We start from the raw sequence: 20,249 nt of genomic DNA, 5'->3' as shown, positions 1-20,249 counted from the left end.
ATTCCTGCTTAGGGTCTACATTGGATTAGCACCAGTACTTCACAGGGTTCTGCTAGTGACCCAAATTTGGGACCATTTCACCAAGGGGGTCCTGAGATACAGCTCCCAGAAAAAACATCTTTTTTTAAAGTTGAGAGGTTCTTGCAAAGCTATTTTGGGTCACAGATAGAGATCAAACAAGGGCTCTGATCATCGCACAAGGGTGTCCAGTGCTCAAGGGTCACCCCAACAGAGGGCATGCCACCCACCCGCCCTTTGGGGGAAATCAAATTAAAAGGTTATTTCAAAAAAGATTTTGCTTCTCCAGTTTGGCTTGTCACAAGCACCCTGCATCAATTTTCATGTCAAATTGATGATATTGAGCATGCGGGGACAGAGGAATTACCAGGATTGTTAGCCTGCAAAGTTTCACACTAGCTGCAGACCTCAAGGGCATAAGCAGTAGTCCTGACTCACCTAGCTAGCATCAGTTGGAGTCCCACCTTGGTTGGGAGGCTATTGCTGAAATCTGTCACTGCTGTAGGGTGGGGGAATGTAATCAAAGTAACTTTTTTTTTTTAAATTTAGATATGCAAATGATTGCTGACGGGGAGGGGCATTTTAGGGGTGGAAGAGAGGGGAAAATAGGGGCAATAGCGGGTTGGAGCTGCATCAAGTGGATAGGGATAAATGAGGATGGGTGGTATGGAAGGTGAGAGGGATTGCGGGGCTCAGGTGAAGGGAAGGGGAGCAATACTGGGAAGAGGACATGGGTTGAGTGGCAGAGGACCTGGGGGACAATAGTGGCAGGCATGCCGGTTAGCCCGAGATTCTCCCCTGCTGTGTGTGTACATCAGAATCTGTGTGTGTGTGTGTGTGTGTGTGTGGAGTCTGAGCCCCTCTCCTTACTCCCCCAGGTGAGCTGGAATCTGGGGATCCCTGTCTGAGCCCCACTCTCTGTCCCCCTGTGAGTGGGCCAGTATCTGGGACCCCTGCCTATCTGTGATGCTCTGGCCACCATCCCTGCTTTCCTCATATTAAAGCTTGCTTTTCCAGGGGTGTCTGAGCTCCTCTCCTGCCCCACCTGTGGGAGCTGGGGTTTCCTGCCCCCCAGGGATGTCTGAACCCTCTCCCCCCATGTGTGTGCCAGGATCTGGGGGCCCAGTGGCCCTCTGGGGGATCTAAGCCCCTCTCCCTGCCCCCCCACATGTGGGCTGGGGTCTGGGATTCTCTGCCCTCCAGTGATGTCTGAGCCCCACTCTCTTCCCCCATGTGTGTGCCAGAATCTGAGGCCCCCTGCCCATCTATGGAGGTCTGACCCTCACCCCCTCACTCCACCCATGTGATCCAGGTGCTGGGATGGGGATTTGCTTTTCTGGGGGGTCTGAGCCCCTCTCCCTACCCATCCTATGTGATCTGTGAGTCTCGGCCCTCACTGGTGGTGTCTGAACCCCACTCCATGCCCCCCATGTGTGTGCCAGGATCTGGGGGCTCCTGCCCGTTTATTGGAGTCTGACGTTCCCTTCTTTGCCTCCCCTCATGTGAGCCAGGTTCTTGCCTTTCTGGAGTGGGGGTGAGCTCTACTCCCTAACCCCTTCATGTATTCTGGGGGTGTGGAGAAGACTGGCACACCAGTCTTCTCTCACATGCTTTAAGTTACTGTAACGACCATGTAATAAAACTTCAAGTTCAAGTTTTGGGACATAGCCCATGGGTGAGATTTCTCTCACCAGCCCTGATAGTAACTACATATGGCTAACATCTCAAAGCACGACCATTATCCCCATTCCACTATAACAAAATGTACAGGAGTGGGAGGAGCACTGAAGAATCACATAGCAATTGTGTGACCTCATGGAGAGACAGGACTATTCCTAGCTTTGCCACTGGCCCGTTGAGTGACTTGGGTAGGTCACTTCACTCTGTGTCTTGGTTTCCTGTCTGTAAAATGAGGGTAATGATGAAAAGTTTGTTGAGATCTCCTGAGGGAAAGCACTATATAAAAGCTAGGTCTTTTGGTTATTTCCTACCCACAGTAGCAAACGTCAATTGCACACGTAGGTGAGACCTACAACTATCTAAATGATCACTAGCTCCTACCAACAAACATTTATCTTTCTCTTTAAAAAAGTAGGAAATTAAATGGCAAAAAACTGTTTTAATGCAGAGTTAAGGTTGCCTGGTGATAGCTCATGCCCTTCAGAACGTGGTGTTCAGCATAACTCAAACGTCTGAAAACTAGAAACTGCAGAGTTAAGGTAAACAACCACACAACCTTAACTCTACCCTCTCTGAGCCATGCCCCACAACACACCACACTCACACTCTGCCTTTTCACTGTAATGGACAGAGAGTACTTATACTTGCCTTAGGTTCAAACACTGAGCCTACACTCACCATCAACAGACTTGCAAACTTTAACAATCACTATATACCCTTTTGCAAACCCTCCACACTTGAACACAGAATATACCTAAACCTATACTTTTCCTTACGCATGGTTAAATCCACAGACTGCTTTGATATTCCATCTCACTACTGACATTACCCACAGCAAGAAGCCCCAGTGCCTTGCTACTGAGACAACTTACATGATTCTGTATTGAAATGATGTAGACTGGCACATCAAGGTACACATGCACCTTTTTCCTTTGATAACAAATATGGGGGGACTCAGACTCCGTTCTCATATCAAATCACAGCTTCTCCAACATACTTCAACTTATTCTTCCACCCTCCAATACAGCTACAGCTAACACAGGGAATGCAGCTGGAGTGCATGCAGATAATTCCCAGTGGCTATTGCCAGCTCCAGTGGGGCAGAGTTAAGGTTGCATAGGCATTTATCTTAATTCTGTATTTCCTCCTTTTCAGAAGTTTGAGTTAATGCAGAACATGACATTCTGTAAGGGCAGGAGCTATCACCGGGCAACCTTAACTCTGCATTAATAAGGTTCTTTCCCATTTAATGTTAGGTTAGTCAATGTATGCTGTTCATAATAAACTTTCAAAGAAACCTCACACTTACATTTTGGAAAAAACATCTATGATCTGATTTAATATAGGGCTATATTTTATTTCTTTTCTAACAAAGGATAAAATCATTAACTGAATTGGAACAGGAACTGGGTTGCTATGCTATTGAAATGAAATCCATACGAGAAATTGCTAACAAGTTTCTACAGACTGAAGAGACAAAAGGAGAAGAAGCAGATGAACAGTGCACAGTTACAGAAAGGTTGTGGGAGGATACAAAACTGTCACTTGCTGAATGGTAAGGGGAAAGAATGAAAATTTTAAGCAGGTCATATGAGTAGTAACATCTCTCAAAATCAAATGGAAAAAGGCCTTAAACAGAGGTACTTGAAAGTAAATAATATACTTAGAAAAAAAAGAAAACATTGCTGTCATAGGACTAGAACTAGGCAAATATTCACATTTAAAAAACATATGATATTATTATTGCAATCCTGTAACCCTATCGTATATCAAGCTAAGTGTGGAACATGGTGAGTACTTGGATGAGGGAACTCTTAAGAAACACCTAGCTCCTGATGGAAGTGATGGTGAGTCAAGAGATGACACTTCCCTCTAAGTCTATACTGAACTAATGCTCCAGTATGAGGAAAGGGGCATTGTGCCACAGAAGGTCTGAACATTTAGATGAGATACCAGACTGAGATCCTAAACAGTAAGGATGGTATTTTCAAAGCTGCCTACAGGATTTAGATGCCACATCCAAATCACGTAGGCAGCTTTGAAAATACCACCCTAAAGGTCCCATGGCCATTACTGTAAATTAATCCCAATGACCTGCTCAAATTTGCGTAAATACGTTTTGTGTACTGAGTTCCTCCTGCAATTTCAGTTGGAGGTGATATTTTTTAATTTCTTGCCCTAAACTGTGGTGAAATTTTGCTGTATGCGGTTGAATAGCTGTTGGGTTTCATCCCACTGGTGGGTGAAAGGTGCAATATAAATGTAAGTTATTAATATTATGTCACTTTTACCTGTGGAAGAGAGGAGAGGTTGAAGCTGTTCCTTTATACATGTATAGTAAATAATTCTGCTTTTTAATAGCCAGGAGCAGTGTGTGAGGGTGTTGGAGCTCCTGAAGCAGTATCAAAGCTGCAAAAATAGTCTGACAAGCATGATCCAGAAACAAGAGAGTGTCCTCTCACAGCAGACTTCTTACATGGGGAAAGACAATCTGCAGAGAATGATAGCAAAGGTGAGTTCTGTAGAGGTAAAGACCGTAGCTGGAAAGTTAAATCCATACCCAATCCTCCCAAAATTTGAGGGAGTTCAGATCTGGGCGGCTGTTCATCCCATTATAGATGTAGGCTCGAGCTGCAAAGTTGAGACTTGGCTCTGGTTTCGGCTCCAAGCTATTTCAGAGTATATGGGTGTTCAGAACCAGGTTTTTGCGTTCGGCCTATCTCTAATGTTATACAGTAAACTAAACTCACTTTAAAAGTGTGAGGCTTTATTAAAAATAAAAATGTAATAAAGAGAGAGGGTGAAATACTGACCATATTGAAGACAATAACAAAACTCCCAGTGACGTCAACGGTATTTCAGCCATGGTGTTTTAAAATATCCTCCCAACTTTCCACCATTTTTATATATTAAAGCCTTTTATTGCACATTTTCTAAATACACAAGCAACGCAAGTTTAGTTATTTACTAAGAGGACATTTTAAATAGCTGAGATATGTAAAGACACACCCTTTTTAGCACAGTAGACAACCTACAATGAACATAATATTAAATGTGATAATTTTGGGCTTCTTGCTTCAGAGAAGCTTGTGGTGTGACTCTGTACTCTAACAGAAGATCAAAATTATAGTCCTTCCATATCACTCAGCTAATCACTTTCCTTCCTTGCTCAGAGGAATACCTGGAACACCTTGGTTGAGATTTTGGGCTCTACTTCTAAGGCAGTATTTCCCAAACTTGGGACTCTGCTTGTCCAGGGAAAGCCCCTGGCAGGCCAGACTGGTTTGTTTACCTGCCGCATTCACAGGTTTGGCCAATCGCGGCTCCCACTGGCCGCGGTTCGCTGCTGCAGGCCAATGGGAGCTGCGGGAAGTGGAGTGGGCCGAGGGACATACCGGCCACCGCTTCCCGCAGCCTCCATTGTTCCCTGAACAAGCGGTGTCCCAAGTTTGGGAAACACTGCTCTAAGGATTCTAAGGGCAGCAGGGGTTCAGGCACTCCATCCTCTATACCACTTCGGGATTAGTCCTTTCTCTCCTCTCGAAGCAAGCTTTTACAGCCCTCTCTGGCGTCTGTAATCTTTCAGCCCTCTGGCTTGCTACTGCATAGCAGCCCCACACTGGGATTTGCCTGGTGCCCAGTCTCTGCCAGACCATCCACCAGGTCTAGGTGGCAAGCCTTCTGTCTAGTTTTCTGTAGGTCACATGCTTGTTCATAATCATGTGCCTTGTGACTACAACTTCCAGCTTTAAAGGGCCCGAGCCTGTAACAGGAGTGCATACCCATGTCCTGGTGCACAAGTCCAGTGCGCTGCTACAGTTACTTTCCCATCAAATAGTAGGACAGAAGGTCTGTTCTCATTCTGGACTGCAAGACCTTCCCCCCCAACCTCTTTCTCAGTGGCTGGCTGCGTCTATCATATGTCTACACTGCAGTGTAAACCCAGGGTTAGTAGAACTCGAGTTATTGGACCTTGAGTTTGTTAACCTAGGGCTTGAGTGTCTATACTCACTGTAACCTCAGATTAGGAATTGTTGAACCCTGAGGCTCTCATTTGTATACAGCATTATGTGGGCTCGAGTCCAACCACCCATATTGCAGACTTCCTAGCACCCGCCCAGATTTGGCCACTCTAGCTCTTTGTTTGTGGTTCAGTGTGGGAAAACTGGAATGTACCCCAGATTAGACTGTCCAGAGGACAAAGAAAATTGGCCTATGGGATTCTTTTGGCAGACTCCCGGAGCACGAGTCCAGTGGGGCTGCACCTACACAGCAGAGCAATAGGGCTTGAACTCTGGGACCTAGCTTGACTCAGGCTTGGAACCTCCATCCCATGGGGTCCTGGATCCAAGCCTTGGGTTAGTGCAATTTGTGTGTAAATGGAAGGGGGGTTAGGTTTGAGCTTGAGCTCAAACCATGGGCTTACATTGCAGTGTAGACATACCCCAAGAGAACATTGTCTGGAGAAAAGATAGATCCATTAATGTCAAATTGCCAAACGCTAGAGGTCAGTATTTCATTTCCTTCATTTTTAAATATTGTTTATAAATATGCGTTGATATTATATTCGAACACTAAGAAACTGTTTTAGGATTAAATAAAAAGTTAAATGAATGGCAGTATGCTATTTAAACCAATGGCAATTTCTATTTTTAGGAACAAGCAGTGATAAAACTAAGAATCAGAATCACAAATAATCTCTCTCAGAGCTTGGTGTGAATCAGATTATTGTTACACAGCTATTGTTTCATTCTGCATCAGAAACAGTATATGGATGTAATTCAGTTTTGATGTCTGTGGATATTAATTTGTTTGAGGCAAATTGTTTGGGTCTCATAAGCCAGAAACTTATTTGTAAACCAATATTCATATTCCTCATTTAGCAATGTACAGTCTGTATCATGATGTAGTTAGAGTGACAGGTGGAATGTTCAGATCAGTAGTACAGATACTGGGATATAATGACAAAGGATGGATTCTTATTCTCACTGTATTATATAAAATGGATTATTTGGGTCATGCTGCTGTGTTTCTAAATTGAAAAGAACAGCATGACAACAACAAAAAAATGATTTGATGGATAAACAAGAGTATTGACCAAATGCAGGACTCATGCTTTCAAATATACATTCTTTCTTTTTCACAGATTGAAGCGGTTAAAGAAGAATTTGACGATCGCTCTGAAGATGTAGACAAAATAAATCAGATCTGCAAAAACCTCCACTTCCAGCTCAATAAAATGAGAAGCTTCGAGGAGCCCCCCTTTCAGAATGAGGCTGACATTATTGTGGACAGATGGCTGGATGTATGTAAAAAGTAAATTATCAGAGTGGTCTTATCTGATATGCATTATATTAATTGATTCTGACTTCTGCGTAATATATAGACTAAATTAAATGTAGAATGTCAAAGACTCTTAAAAGATAAAGTCAAGTGTTTATCAAAGCAAAGCTTAGACTATGTCTTCAACCTCAGTGTTTGTGATATATAAGGCTATATATGTCATGGGCATACTCCTACAATGGGCAATTCTGGGGCATACAAAAAGGCAATATTTGCTTTCACTGGTTGGATTTTTAAACTTTTATGGCAACTTATGGTGGTTTAGACTTTGGAAACAATATGGAAAATTACGGTGCCTGTGCAATTGGTAAGAAATTGAAATGTTCAAAAGTGTCAGTTTAAGTAGTGCATTGATGCTGAGATAAAATGGTATTTATTGAGAGTAGATAAAATGTGATTAGCAAGTCATGCTGCTAAACTTGTTTTTAAACTGGAGACAAGCCATTGTGTTTGATACGGTATTGCTGAAAGCCATATTTAGTAAGAGATTGAAATATCTTCTCTGTGACCAGTGCACAAAGAAGACACATGAGATTTTTTTTCACCTACTGCCCTTGTTTGTGTGGTTCCATCTCATCTAGTCTTTATCATATTGCCTTTCTGCTAAGAATGTTACTTTGTTTTCTAAAATTTGTTTTTTATTATAAATCTTGTGGTAGATCAATGAAAAAACTGAAAACTATTGTGATAATTTGGGAAGAGCTCTGGCTTTGTGGGACAAACTTCTTAATTTATTCAGCAAGACTGACACATGGGCAAATACACAACTTAGGAGCATAGAAGAACATCAGCTGACTGAAGAGGAGGTGACACAACTGAAGGTAAACTGACTGAGATAATATTAGTCAATTAAATACAACAAACTCATTCCAACATGTTAAGGATTTGTAGGATATAAAGGTATATATTGGTTATAAATATCAGTGATACACAGAGAAAGTCTTGAAATTTGTAATTTTCTCTGCAATTTTGGAGCAATTTCACTGAATTAATTGTGTACCTCACTAGGATGCAGATCCTGGAAACTGAATGGTTCGTTAATGCACTTTGATTTAGTCCTCTTTGAAATGTGACTAGATCAAATAATGGAAGTCAGCAGGGTTCATGGAGACAGTTAGTTTGCAGCAGGTTAGTGCAGGGTAGATAGACACCCCAGCTTGCCAAGAACTAAATGTTTGTGTAGACAAGCCCTGAGTGCAAGAGTACGTATAGTATAATAGCACCCACAATGTGCTCCAAACATAGAACCTGTCAGAGAAACAGGGATAAGGGTGTGAGTGTGTGTACGTACATATATATGTGTATATCTGTACATGGCCGTGTTTAAATCTATATGTGACGGGTTGGACCCCTTGAGATGCAACCTGATGTACTGAGATACCACTGAGCCTGCCTGTTATGCCAGTTTGGGCACCCTTTTTTACCTGTCTTGCTGAGTCAGGCTATCAAGCCTGCTCCAACAAACACACAGGCTGCGCTACCCCCAACTGTAGAATGAAACAGACACTGAGATCAGTTCTGGGAAGGCTCAGCTTAAGGGACTTGCTCTAGCACTCAGGTGTCCACCTCCCTTGGAGTGCAGACCCAAAGATATATTATTAAATCTGCCTCTTCCCTCAATGTGGAGGAAGGTATGCACAACTCCCTCCCCCCCCCCACCCACCCAGTTAGAAATTACAGAAACTGGGTTTAATAATAAACAAAACAAATTTTATTATAAAAGGTAGATTTTAAGTGGTAAAAGGGCTAACAAATGGAACAAAGCAGATTATTGACCAAATGAAATCAAACACGTAAACTAAGCTAGTTTCACTAAAGAAATTGGTTACAAATAGTATTTCTCACCCTAGATACTGTTGCAGGCAGGTTGCAAAGTTTCTGTGGTTCAGAGTTCCAGTTATATTCCTTTTCAGACTGGACCTCTGTCTCAGTCTGGACTCCCCACCTGCCTTCCCTTCAGGTGCCTTTTGCGGTCTTTCTTTTTGGGCAGATAGCCATGGAGAGGAGGAGCCCCATTTGCCTTCCTCCCCACTGTTAAATAGGATTTACATAAGGCAGCAATCCTTTGTTTCCCAGACTTGACCCCCCCCCCCACCTTCCCTTCCAGGGGAAAGTTACAAGAAGTCCCAGGTAAGGTTTAGTATCAGGTGACAAGACCTCCTAACTCTGTAGTATCACACCATCCATGAGTCAGTGTCAGTATGGAGTGTCCACAGGAAGGCCAAGCTTTTCACAGTCCATTGTCCTTGCTGATGGGCCATGAGCCATGTCTGGCTTTTCCATTGTTGTACCTAAGTGTTAGCAGTGGGCGTCCCCCAAAGTAGCATAGTTGAAATACAGATACATAGTCAATATTCCTAACTTCAGATACAGAAAAGATGCAGGCATACAGATTGGATAATCACATTCAGTAAATCATAACCTCTTCAATAATACCTTACAAGACCCATTTTGCATAAAGTATCAGGGGATAGCCGTGTTAGTCTGTATCCACAAAAACAACAAGGAATGTGGTGGCACCTTAAAGACTAACAGATTTATTTGGGCATAAGCTTTCGTGGGTAAAAACCCCACTTTTTCAGATGCAAGTGAGTTTTTTACCCACAAAAGCTTATGCCCAAATAAATCTGTTAGTCTTTAAGGTGCCACCGCATTCCTTGTTGATCTTGCATAAAGTATATATCCGTTATATTCATATCATAAGCATATTTTCATAAAGAATATGGAGTGAAACGTCACACTATATACTGCTATTTTCATATTTTTATTGTTTATCTTGGAATAGTTTGGAATACCTCAGAGCTGCTCTAAAGTACACCAGCTGGTATCTGTCCCCTAAGAGCCATTTTGTCACATAGAAATTGTTGAAGCACAGTATGCCATGGCCACACCCCTGGCATGCCTCCTTTACTAGGGTTGGGGGTGGTTGATGTAGGAACTATGTGGCGTTTACACCAGATGTGGATTCCCTTATGTGAGGAAAAACCTTCAGCAGGGGAGATAAAATCAGATTCCATCACCCATGCATCGCTTCAGCAGTGCAAAAGAGATCAGGCAAGGAAGGAAAACTGATCCAGCATAGTTACATTAAGTGTAAGACTTCTGTAAGTTCCCAGGAAATCTCGACCATTTATACATTTTTTCCTTTGCCATGAAATATCTCTATGTGAATGTTTGTGCAATAAAATTGTTACCACATATTTAGTATGTAATATTAACCATCATCCTTAATCACAGCTCCATTATAGCAGTGCAGTTAAGTGCAGCTCATTTTAAGTGTATAAGTTTCCAAAAAGTTTAACGTGACAGGAGCTAGATTGTTAAATATTTTACAGCCCATGTAAAAGATGGTTTCCATATAAATTACGTGAAAGAAGTTGCACAACTTTCTTTATGTTGTTGGCATGAAACTGGAAACTCCCCTTTGTGCGAACTGGAATAAGTGCGTGGACGGAAATGAGTCACTTGCTAAGTAGGTAGAGAAGGAGAATAGAAAGAAATATTTTGCCCTGAGTGAACGAGGCACATGTATTCATGAATGTGACACGTAGAATGTTTCTGATCGCACCTGTTTCAGAAGTTTAAGCTCACCCAGGGTATTTTAACTTGGACAATCACATTTGATAGACTGATCCAATGCCCAAGACTTCAGTAGGTGTTGGATTGGGCCATTATATACCTGGAAATCTACATAGATGCAGATAGCATTATGAAATATCAACAAATCAACCTAAAGTATTATCCTTAAAATATAATCAGGATTGTAATAATTCTTGATTTAGTCTGTGTCTTCAGAGGGTATTTTAGAGTATGTTTTGACTTGACAATCAAGAATTAAGTACAAAATTAAGACTATTTTTCTACAATAGTAACTGTGCTATGGAAAAAATAAAATAATAATTTAGGTTTTTCATTTGCACTAGATTGTTATTTTTAACTCCAGGTCTAGATTTTCTTATTGCTGGTACAAAAAATTCTAAGTTGCTACATTGTATTTCTCATAAATAGGACTGATCCTGAAATCATTTCACACACAACTCCCATGGAAATCTGAAAGGGAATTGAGCACACAGGCTCAATAAATTAGTAACATCATCAATGTACTCTAGCAGGAAAATGGAAATTAATTTGACAGAAAATGATGTAGTTACAGATATATTGGTGTCCCCCCCCCCCTTTAGACTTCTTTACAGGTTCAAGAGCAAAACTTAGAGGAATTTGACCGAAAAGTGGCTGAGATAGAGCATCTTCTTCATAACAGTGAGCCTCCATTGGAGTTCCAGGTAAGGGGTGACTTATATGGTTAACATGATAGCATTGATAACTGTAATCTAGCCGCTAGTGCCCTGTTCATCACAATCATTACTTTTGGTTTGCCTTGACCACAGGCAAGGGAGATGTTTCTGTTGCGTATTAGGATCAACATTTAATTTGCCCCTTTTTTCAAATAAATTGTCTGAACCAAACCAGTATTTTTAAATATTAACGGCTCAGTCTGTCCTCTGCTGTTCTGGGATCAAACTGTGGCATTTAGGGCAGGGGAGGGCAAACTACGGCTCATGGGCCAGATCCGGCCCATCAGGGCTTTCAGTCCAGCCCGCGGGATTGCCAGCCCCATGGTGCAGTGGAGCTAAGGCAGGCTCCCTGCCTGTCCTGGCCCCGCACCACTCCTGGAAGCATCCAGCATCATGTCCCTGCAGCCCCGAGGGGGGGGGGGGGCGGGGACAGAGGGCACTGTGCACTGCCCTTGCTTGCAGGCACCGCCCACCGCAGCTCCCATTGGCTGGGAATGGGGAACTGCGGCCAATGGGAGCTTTGGGGGTGTTACCCACAGGCAAGGGCAGCGCGTGGCGGAGCCACCTGCACCACTCATCCCCCAGGAGTCACCGCCGGACATGCTGGCAACTTCTGGGAGTGGTGCGGGGCCAGGGCAGGCAGGGAGCCTGCCTTAGCTCCACTGCGCGCCGCTGCCACCCTGGAGCCGCTCGAGGTAAGCGGTGCTGGGCCAGAGCCCGCACCCCAAACCCCTCCTGCACCATGCACTCCAATCCCCTTCCCTGAGCCCCCTGATCCCTTGCCTTCAGTCCCCTGCTGCACCCCAACTCCCTGCCCTGAGCTGCCTCCCACACCCCGCACCCCCTTCCTGCACCCCAGCCCCCTGCCCTGAGCCCCCTCCTGCACCCTAACCCCCTGCCTTGAGCCCCCTGCCACACCCCTCCTGCACCCCAACCCCCTGCCCTGAGCCCCCTCCTGCACCCCTGTCCCGAACCCCCTGCCACACCCCTCTTGCACCCCAACCCCCTGCCCTGAGCCCCCTCCTGAACCTGCGCCTCTCCTGCACCCCAACCCCTTGCCCTGAGCCCCTTCCTGCACACCGCACCCCTCCCACACCCACACTCCCTCCCGCACCCCAGCCCCCTGCCCCAGCCCTACATTCATGGCCCTGCATACAATTTCCCCACCCAGATGTGGCTCTTGGGCCAAAAAGTTTTCCTACCCCTGATTTAGGGCCTGATCCAACTTCCTTTATAGCTAATGGATGGATGCCCATTGATTTCCAGGGGGGTAGGACCTAGGCCCTCAGCCACTGCTCCAAGTAGAGGACATTGCAGCGCCACTTTGCACCAAGGGGAACTCCAGGCAGGCAACAAGATACTTTACAATGTACTTTTAACATGTCTATGGTATTCACTGTTTTCTTTTTCTTGTAGGTTCTGTAGTAAATGAATATAAATGTTTTTGCATTGGTGCATTAATTCCCTAGGTTAAGGACAAAGCCTTCTCCCCCATATGGGCACATATTTCCAAAAAAGAGCAGAATCAGTGTGGCGAGTTTATGTAGAGGGTTTACAACCCCTGTGCAATTCAGACTGAGCTTCTTGTGTGCCCTAGCACTCAAGGATGGTGTTTTGGGGTGAGGACATGACCATTGTAAGCAACCCTGTGGGGCTATTTCTGTGGGCCTAGAGCAGCTATGAAGGCCATGGAGTGATCCTGTTGCCTTGTGAGCTGATGGGGACTTGTTCTGCTCCCTTCTGTCTCCATTCCCTCCTTGCTGTGTCTTTGGAAGCCTGGAGTGGAGCCATGTGGCACTCTGGTGGCAATGCTTCTATTGCAGAGGTGGGCAAACTACGGCCCGTGGGCCACATCCGGCCCGCAGGACCCTCCTGCCCAGCCCCTGAGCTCCTGGCCCCCGGCCCCTCCCCCGCTATTCCCTCTCCCCCGCAGCCTCAGCTCGCCATGCTGCTGGTGTAGTGTATTAAACTGCTCCGCGTAGGAATGTGCTACTGGTAGCAGTTGCGGGGAGCAATTTACTACACTACACCGGTGCAATGCTCTGGGCGGCGCGGCTGTAGTGCCGCCAGCCACCGGTGCTCTGTGCTGCATGGCAAGGGGGCAGGGGGAGTTGGAGAGAGGGCAGGGGAGTTTGGGGTGGTGGTCCGGAGGCGGTGGTGTGGATGGGGTCGGGGCGGTCAGAGGGTGGGGAACGGGGAGGGATTGAATGGGGGCAGGGGTCCTGTGGAGGCAGTCAGGAAGGAGGAGGGGTTGGATGGGGCAGTCAGGGGCAGGAGTTCTGGGGGCAGACAGGGAGCAGGGGGTGGGGGTGGATGGGGCAGGGGTCCTGCAAGGGCCATCAGGTAACAGGTGGGGTTGGATGGGGCAGGAGTCCCGGGGGGGGGGGGGGCGTCACGGGGCGAGAAGCAAGGGGGGGTAGATAGGGGGCAAGGGCACAGCCTGGCAGAGCCTCCCCTAACCGGCCCTCCATACAATTTCCGAAACCTGACGTGGCCCTCAGGCCAAAAAGTTTGCCTGCCTCTGTTCTACAGGATGCCTGAGACAGGGCAGAATGTCGGTGAATGGATCAGAGAGGTCTGGCTCCTTGTTGTTCCCAGAAGTGGAGAGGAGACTAGTGCCCATGTTCAGCTGAGAGTATTAATGTAGTCAGAAGAATAAACTTTACTCATTTAAAGCAGCAGCAACACTCTCAGTGTAGGATTAGATTTTTTTTTTAAATATCAGAGATTAAAAAAAGGAAAATATGGTAGTTTAGAATGGAGGAAAATGCAATTAATGTAGAAAGGTTAGGTATAAAAAGGAATAAACTCTCTTGAGCCTCATTTTGTAGGAAACTAGTCCAGTAAAACTTCTTATGCTGCTTGTGCATTTCCAATTTTAAGGTCATCAAGTCATCTGTTGAGAACAAAATGGAGCTAATACGAAAGCACTTACCAAATAAGATGAGACCCAGTGAACTCAATAGCAATTCAGCGGAGCTAAAAGGGGACCTTGACCTAGCCAAGACGCAGATTGGGATGACAGAATCACTTTTAAAAGCTTTATTTCCCTCTGACACTTTAGAGATCTTTACGAAATTAGAGGTACTGTATATCAAATTATGCATCTCCTGTAATTTTGATAACCTTTTCTTTCACGGGAAGCTTTTCATATGTGTTTCTGCCATGTATTTTAAAAGGGTTGAAGCTGGTAGAACAATAAAGTAAAGATTTTAGCTTGACTCCCAATGTTTCCCAAAGTTACCCACAAACAATACTTTCTCTGAACATTACTATAGCTAGCTAATCAGTCCTTTTAGCTACCTGAAATAGTAGTTTGTGTTGGGCTTGGTAACCACGCACCACCCCAAAAGGTATTAAATTCCCAGTGCATATATTGGGCTGGGTCACATCAGGATGTTGAGCTATATTGTAGAACTATATCGTTTGCCAGGAGCTGGTGATACAGAGCCAACTATGCTGACTTTATGCCACGGGGGCATTCCTCTATGCATGGGAATCCTCACTTGGCTATTTAAGCCAACTTTCTACCCCGTTTGTGCCACTAGAAGGGATAGAGCAGGGCTAAGGATCTGACCTCCTGCATCTAGCCTTGCAGGGTCTAGAGATACCAAATTCCATGTTTTGGAGAGAAGTAAAAATGTATTTGTCAGAAGAACATTTATTTAAAAAACCAACAACCCTGTGACTGCTCAGAGGTTTCAAATGTTAGATTAAGTCCCTGTGAGATGGATTAGTGTGCATAGTGCAGGTGATACAAAGGTGCATGATAAATGCTATTTATTTATGGCCCTGCAGTTTGTTACACTGCTTTAACCTCCACCTGTCTGTTGTGTGTGATGCAGAAGTGTGTCTGTGTGTGTTTAATAACACCTGCTCATCGCTTAGTATTTATCCCTGTTCACTTGTTGCATAAATAATGTTAATATATTTTGACATATTTGGAAATGACCCCTTCTTAAAACAATTTAATTTGTCGCAAAACAGCTTTGTACAGTGTATGCTGAAACCTTCTTCTTAACCTTAGATGCCTTTTAATATATCAATACGTCTCTTTCTTTTTAATTTGTTTATTTTTTTAATTTAGGAGCTACATCAGAAAATTCTCCAACAAAAACACCATGTGAAATTACTCCAAAAAAAGACAGGTTGTCTGACTCCAGAAGTGGCTGAATTAAAGAAGCAGCTTCAGTGTATCACTGATTTATTTAATACAAAGAAACACATTTTCCAGGATCATTTTATCAGTCTTTTGAACTGTAAGCAAAAATGGGTTTCACTTTTCAAGACTGACATACATATCTGTGTTGAGCACGTGCTTGAATGTTGTAACTTGCAAGTAAAAACTGAGGGCTAAATCCTCAACTGGCATAAGATGGAATAGTTCCATTTGTTGCAGAGTAACCATGTCTCCTTACACCAGCTCAGGATCTGACCCTCAGTCTCCATATTGTTTCTGAGCTGTGGGTTCTGTCCCATAGTCTTTACTTGCACAAAGAAAAGGAGTACTAGTGGCACCTTAGAGACTAACCAATTTATTTGAGCGTAAGTTTTCGTGAGCTACAGCTCACTTCATCGGATGCATTCAGTATTTTCCACTGAATGTATCCGATGAAGTGAGCTGTAGCTCACGAAAGCTTATGCTCAGATAAATTGGTTAGTCTCTAAGGTACCACAAGTCCTCCTTTTCTTTTTGCGAATACAGACTAACACAGCTGCTACTCTGAAACCTTTACTTGCACAAAATTCCTATTGGATTAAATGGAAGTTCTGTTAGAATAAAGGCTGTAGATTGGGCCCTGTGTGGTGAATCATGGCAGATCTTTGTGTTCCATAGTGTCTGAGGAACTCCTTCAAGATTCTATCTTTTTAGATCAGCTTTTGAGATCTGGCAATAGGAAGGGTTAGCAGAACTTTGCTGCTGCAATGCATGTGTGAACAGTGCTTAGCTTCTTGATGTGGCCTATTCATAAATGTGTATTTTCAGTTCTAGGTGACATATTCTAGTTGCCAAACACAGGACGATGGGTATCTTTAATCTACTGGTGTAATCCTATTGGAGTTACGCCCACAGAGAATATCAGCTTGCAGTCACTGGGAATAGTAATTGCTGAGTAGGATTTATTTGTGATAGAAGCCAGTGTAGCAACAGTAAATCAGAATGTTTGTTGATAGATTATCTCAGGCAACGTTTTCGGAAAATGCCACAAACAGGCCTCTGAGCTGGGCCCTCCAGCGTGTCATGTTCACTGTCCATACAAGGTTGGTTCCAAAAGAAAGACGTAAGGACTGCAGCATTTTCTGTCATGTTGCACGTAGTGAGAGGCAGCATCCAGGGACAGCATTGATAAATATAATGATTAATTAGGAGATTAACTGGAATCTTCATGTTGAGTAGAGATTTTCTGTTACTGGATAAGAAAAAAAGAAGTCAGACTCTATCTTTCCACAGATCAGTGTAAGGATTTTAATGATTGGTTCGGCAGCGCTCAGCTATCTTTAAAGGATTGTTTTGACCCATCAGAAACAAAACAGACATTGGAAGAAAAATTGCAGAAGCTCATGGTAAGATATTAGAATATTTTAAAATGTAAGGCTTTGGAAGGAGGGTGCACCCTCCCAAGTTAGCAAGGGACTCTGTACTTTGGAGTAGATTCACCTGCTGTAGTTTGTAAATTCAGGCTTGAGTGTGAAGAATGTTTGTTTTAAAAAACAAAGCAGTGTGGCAGTTAGTGGAAGGGGTAGTAAAATTGTGTTAAGAAGTGTACATTGAGATAAAGTTCTAACCTATAGTTAGGAAAGTTCAGATGCTAGAAGGTACTAACTACATGGACTTCAGTGGAGCCAGTATGTCACCCTTATTATTATTATTTTGTATATTTCTATAGCCACCTAGGAGCCCTAGGCATACACATTCCCATCGGCCTTTCCTCTCTGATTTACTCCTGGCTCCCTCTCTTCCTTTCCTCAGAATCTCCCACACTCATCCTCAATGATGTCATCTTCCACATTGATGACCGATCTGACTCCTTAGCCGCATGTTTCCTTACCTTCATGTCTTCCTTCAACCTGCAGCCTTGGTTCAACTCTCCCTCCCACCAAAAGGGCCGTTCACTTGACTTGATCTTCACCACACACTGGTCTCTCTCTGATCTCTCTGTTGCTGCGTTCCCCCTCTCTGACCATCACCTGGTCTCCTTCAGCATTGCCCATCACACACCTATTCTTTGTTACTTAGCCTCTCCATGATTTCCAGTCCATCAGTGTTGATACTCTTGTTTGCCCTCAACCTTTTCCTTCCTGCCTTCCCTTCCCTTTCTTCTGTCAGACTGATATAATGGAAATTGCAGGCTAGAGCAGACAGTCATAGTTTATCAACAGTTGAAAGCTTGATAGAAGAAGTGAGTCTTAATGAGAGATTTGAATATGAAAGTTGTGGATGCTTGGTTCATGCTTCTGCTTTGTGTACTTTATCGCAGAAGAAAATCTTTGTCCTCTCTTCTTCTTCACTTTCCCCTTATATTTCAAGGGAGTTTTTAGTTTTGCACTTAGGTGAGGTGGGTTTTAGATGAATAGCACACTGTAAATATACCTTGCAAAAGATATTAATGATTTTTTTAAAAAAGCCTATAGTGATAACACAAACAGAAGTTTATATAGAATATAAATATATGTTATATAGCAGCAAACTTGCTAAATGCATCTCTAATTTGTCATGTTTGTGCTTTTATTAAGAGTTTCCTAACTTTTGAAGGCAAAGAGAGTGACATCCAAGAGGTAAAATCTCTCTTGAGTAAGGTGAAGAGTTATTTGCCTGAAGCAAGTGTTAACCAGCTTAGTAGCTGGGTGAGAGATCAAGAAGCAGAATTACAAAGCGTAACCTCCAAATGTCAAAAACAAGAAAAGAAACTTCGTGCTTCTCTGCAGCAACTCGTTAGGTAGGGAGCTAAAATTAATTCCCAGCTGCTTACTTAGAGATGATACAAAGTGATATTCTTAAATAACCATAATGAAGAATAAATAACTCTGATTTTCATTATAAATGGTGTGTTACTGAGGAATCTGCTGATGTTTTCTTCTGTTTTGTTTCACTTCTCCTTCAGTTTTCTTAACAATAAAGAGATCATGAGGACCCCGATTCAGCAACGTATTTGAGCATGTGCTTAAAACTTGTCAGTGGTTCAGTTGAAATCAGTGGGACAACTCACATGCTTAGTTACGTATGTGCTTAAATACCTTGCTGAATCAAGGCCAAGATAATTTCATATCCGTTACAGTGAAATGTTACTGTCAATATTTTTTAGTAATTACAGATATAATACTTCTTACTTACCAAGGTATACGTTTTTGTCTATGTTTTTCTTTAGACTTCAAGAAGACAGCAGTGGCTTGAAGGAATGGCTCACCATTCAGGAAGAAAAATTGCCAGAGACCAAAAATGAGAAGATAAAATTAGAAAACTTTTACCAAATGCTAATAAAGCAAAGGTAGCCTTGTCTTGGGGAGTGGGGATAGTTTGTATCTTTCTTGACTCCTCTTTGTTGTAGCAGATACACTGTGATTCATTTGTTGTATTTTTTAGAGAATCATTTCACTCCCTGTCTCAGCTGGCAAATTCTTTGAGGGAGTCTGGGTTTACAAGAGATGAAACAGTGTCCAAATTCAGTCATCTCATTAGTCGGTATCAGGAACTACAGACACACGTAAGTGAAGCGCTAGGAATTACTCAGACACGGTCCATGGAAGGGCAGAATTTGGAAGCGCTTGTACAGAACATGTCGTCTTGGATAAAAAGACTTAAAGAATCAGTTATTGGCTTGAGTTCACGGGAAGGCAAGTTGCCACTGGAAGAAAGAATACATCAAATAAAGGTACTGCAGCACATTTACTACTCTGATTTTGCCAGCTGAGGGTAATATACGGGAAATGTATGGTGTATAATAATCTCATTAGACCCACCATATGTCATTGATGATTACAGTGTACAAATAAGCATGTTGTTGTGTGGTTAATTAAACACATTTGGGCAGCACAGAACTCTCAGCCTAGGGGGAAGGGAGGGATACAGTGGCTTTGTTTTCTCCCAATCCTGACTGTTCCAGAAGCTGGAAAGATCCCCAGCATAAATTAGACAGTCCAGAGGGCCTGTGTAAAGTATAGCCTCCCTTGTAGGCTGCAGTGCTGCCTGAAATACTGGCAGTGCTGTGTTCTGTTGGCTCACCTCTGACACACCCCACCTATCCAATCCCCACCCCCATGCTGAGGTTTGTGAGAGGGTCCTCACAGGGTAAGCCTTACCGTTGTCTTCTGCAGTGCCCAGGGTGGGAGACTCCTCCCCCAGCTAGAAATGGGTCTTTATGGTGCTTTGGCCTTTATACACAGCTTAAAGGGGCTGCAATGAGTGTTGGGCTCTGACTCATCGTATTTGAAGCAAATTTTTGCTTTATTTTATCAGAATGATATTGGTGTTTTGTTCTCCTATAGCAGTGGTTCTCAACCTTTCCAGACTACTGTACCCCTTTCAGGAGTCTGATTTGTCCTGTGGACCCCCAAGATACACCTCACTTAAAAACTACTTGCTTACAAAATCAGACATAAAAATACAAAAGTGTCATGGCACACTATTACTGAAAAATTGCTTACGTTCTCATTTTTACCATACAATTATAAAATAAATCAATTGGAATGTAAATATCATGCTTACATTTCAGTGTACAGTATATAGAACAGCATCAACAAGTCATTGAAGTATGAAATTTTAATCTGTACTGACGTCACTTATGCTTTTTATGTAGCCTGTTGAAAAACTACACAAATATCTAGCTGAGTTGATGTACCCCCTGGATGACTTCTGTGTACCCCAAGGGATATGCGTACCCGTGGTTAAAAAACACTGGTCTATAGAAGTATTAG

The 20,249-nt window shown here is 43.4% G+C and overlaps 1 protein-coding gene across 1 annotated transcript in view; it reads left to right on the top strand.

Moving 5' to 3' along the window:
- SYNE2 (spectrin repeat containing nuclear envelope protein 2) overlaps positions 1-20,249 on the top strand; it is a 264,558-nt gene that overhangs the window by 77,519 nt on the left and 166,790 nt on the right. Inside the window, exons 31-41 of the mRNA XM_074956361.1 lie at positions 3,074-3,253; positions 4,060-4,210; positions 6,845-7,003; positions 7,701-7,862; positions 11,223-11,324; positions 14,220-14,420; positions 15,424-15,595; positions 16,789-16,901; positions 18,072-18,274; positions 18,704-18,823; positions 18,919-19,207. Coding sequence (XP_074812462.1) covers positions 3,074-3,253; positions 4,060-4,210; positions 6,845-7,003; positions 7,701-7,862; positions 11,223-11,324; positions 14,220-14,420; positions 15,424-15,595; positions 16,789-16,901; positions 18,072-18,274; positions 18,704-18,823; positions 18,919-19,207 — 1,852 coding nt within the window. The remainder of the gene's footprint in view (positions 1-3,073; positions 3,254-4,059; positions 4,211-6,844; positions 7,004-7,700; positions 7,863-11,222; positions 11,325-14,219; positions 14,421-15,423; positions 15,596-16,788; positions 16,902-18,071; positions 18,275-18,703; positions 18,824-18,918; positions 19,208-20,249) is intronic.

The sequence above is a fragment of the Natator depressus genome, chromosome 6 (assembly GCF_965152275.1).
Source record: "Natator depressus isolate rNatDep1 chromosome 6, rNatDep2.hap1, whole genome shotgun sequence".
In the NCBI taxonomy this organism is placed as follows: domain Eukaryota; kingdom Metazoa; phylum Chordata; order Testudines; family Cheloniidae; genus Natator; species Natator depressus.
This window is presented reverse-complemented; position numbering and strand designations above follow the sequence as displayed.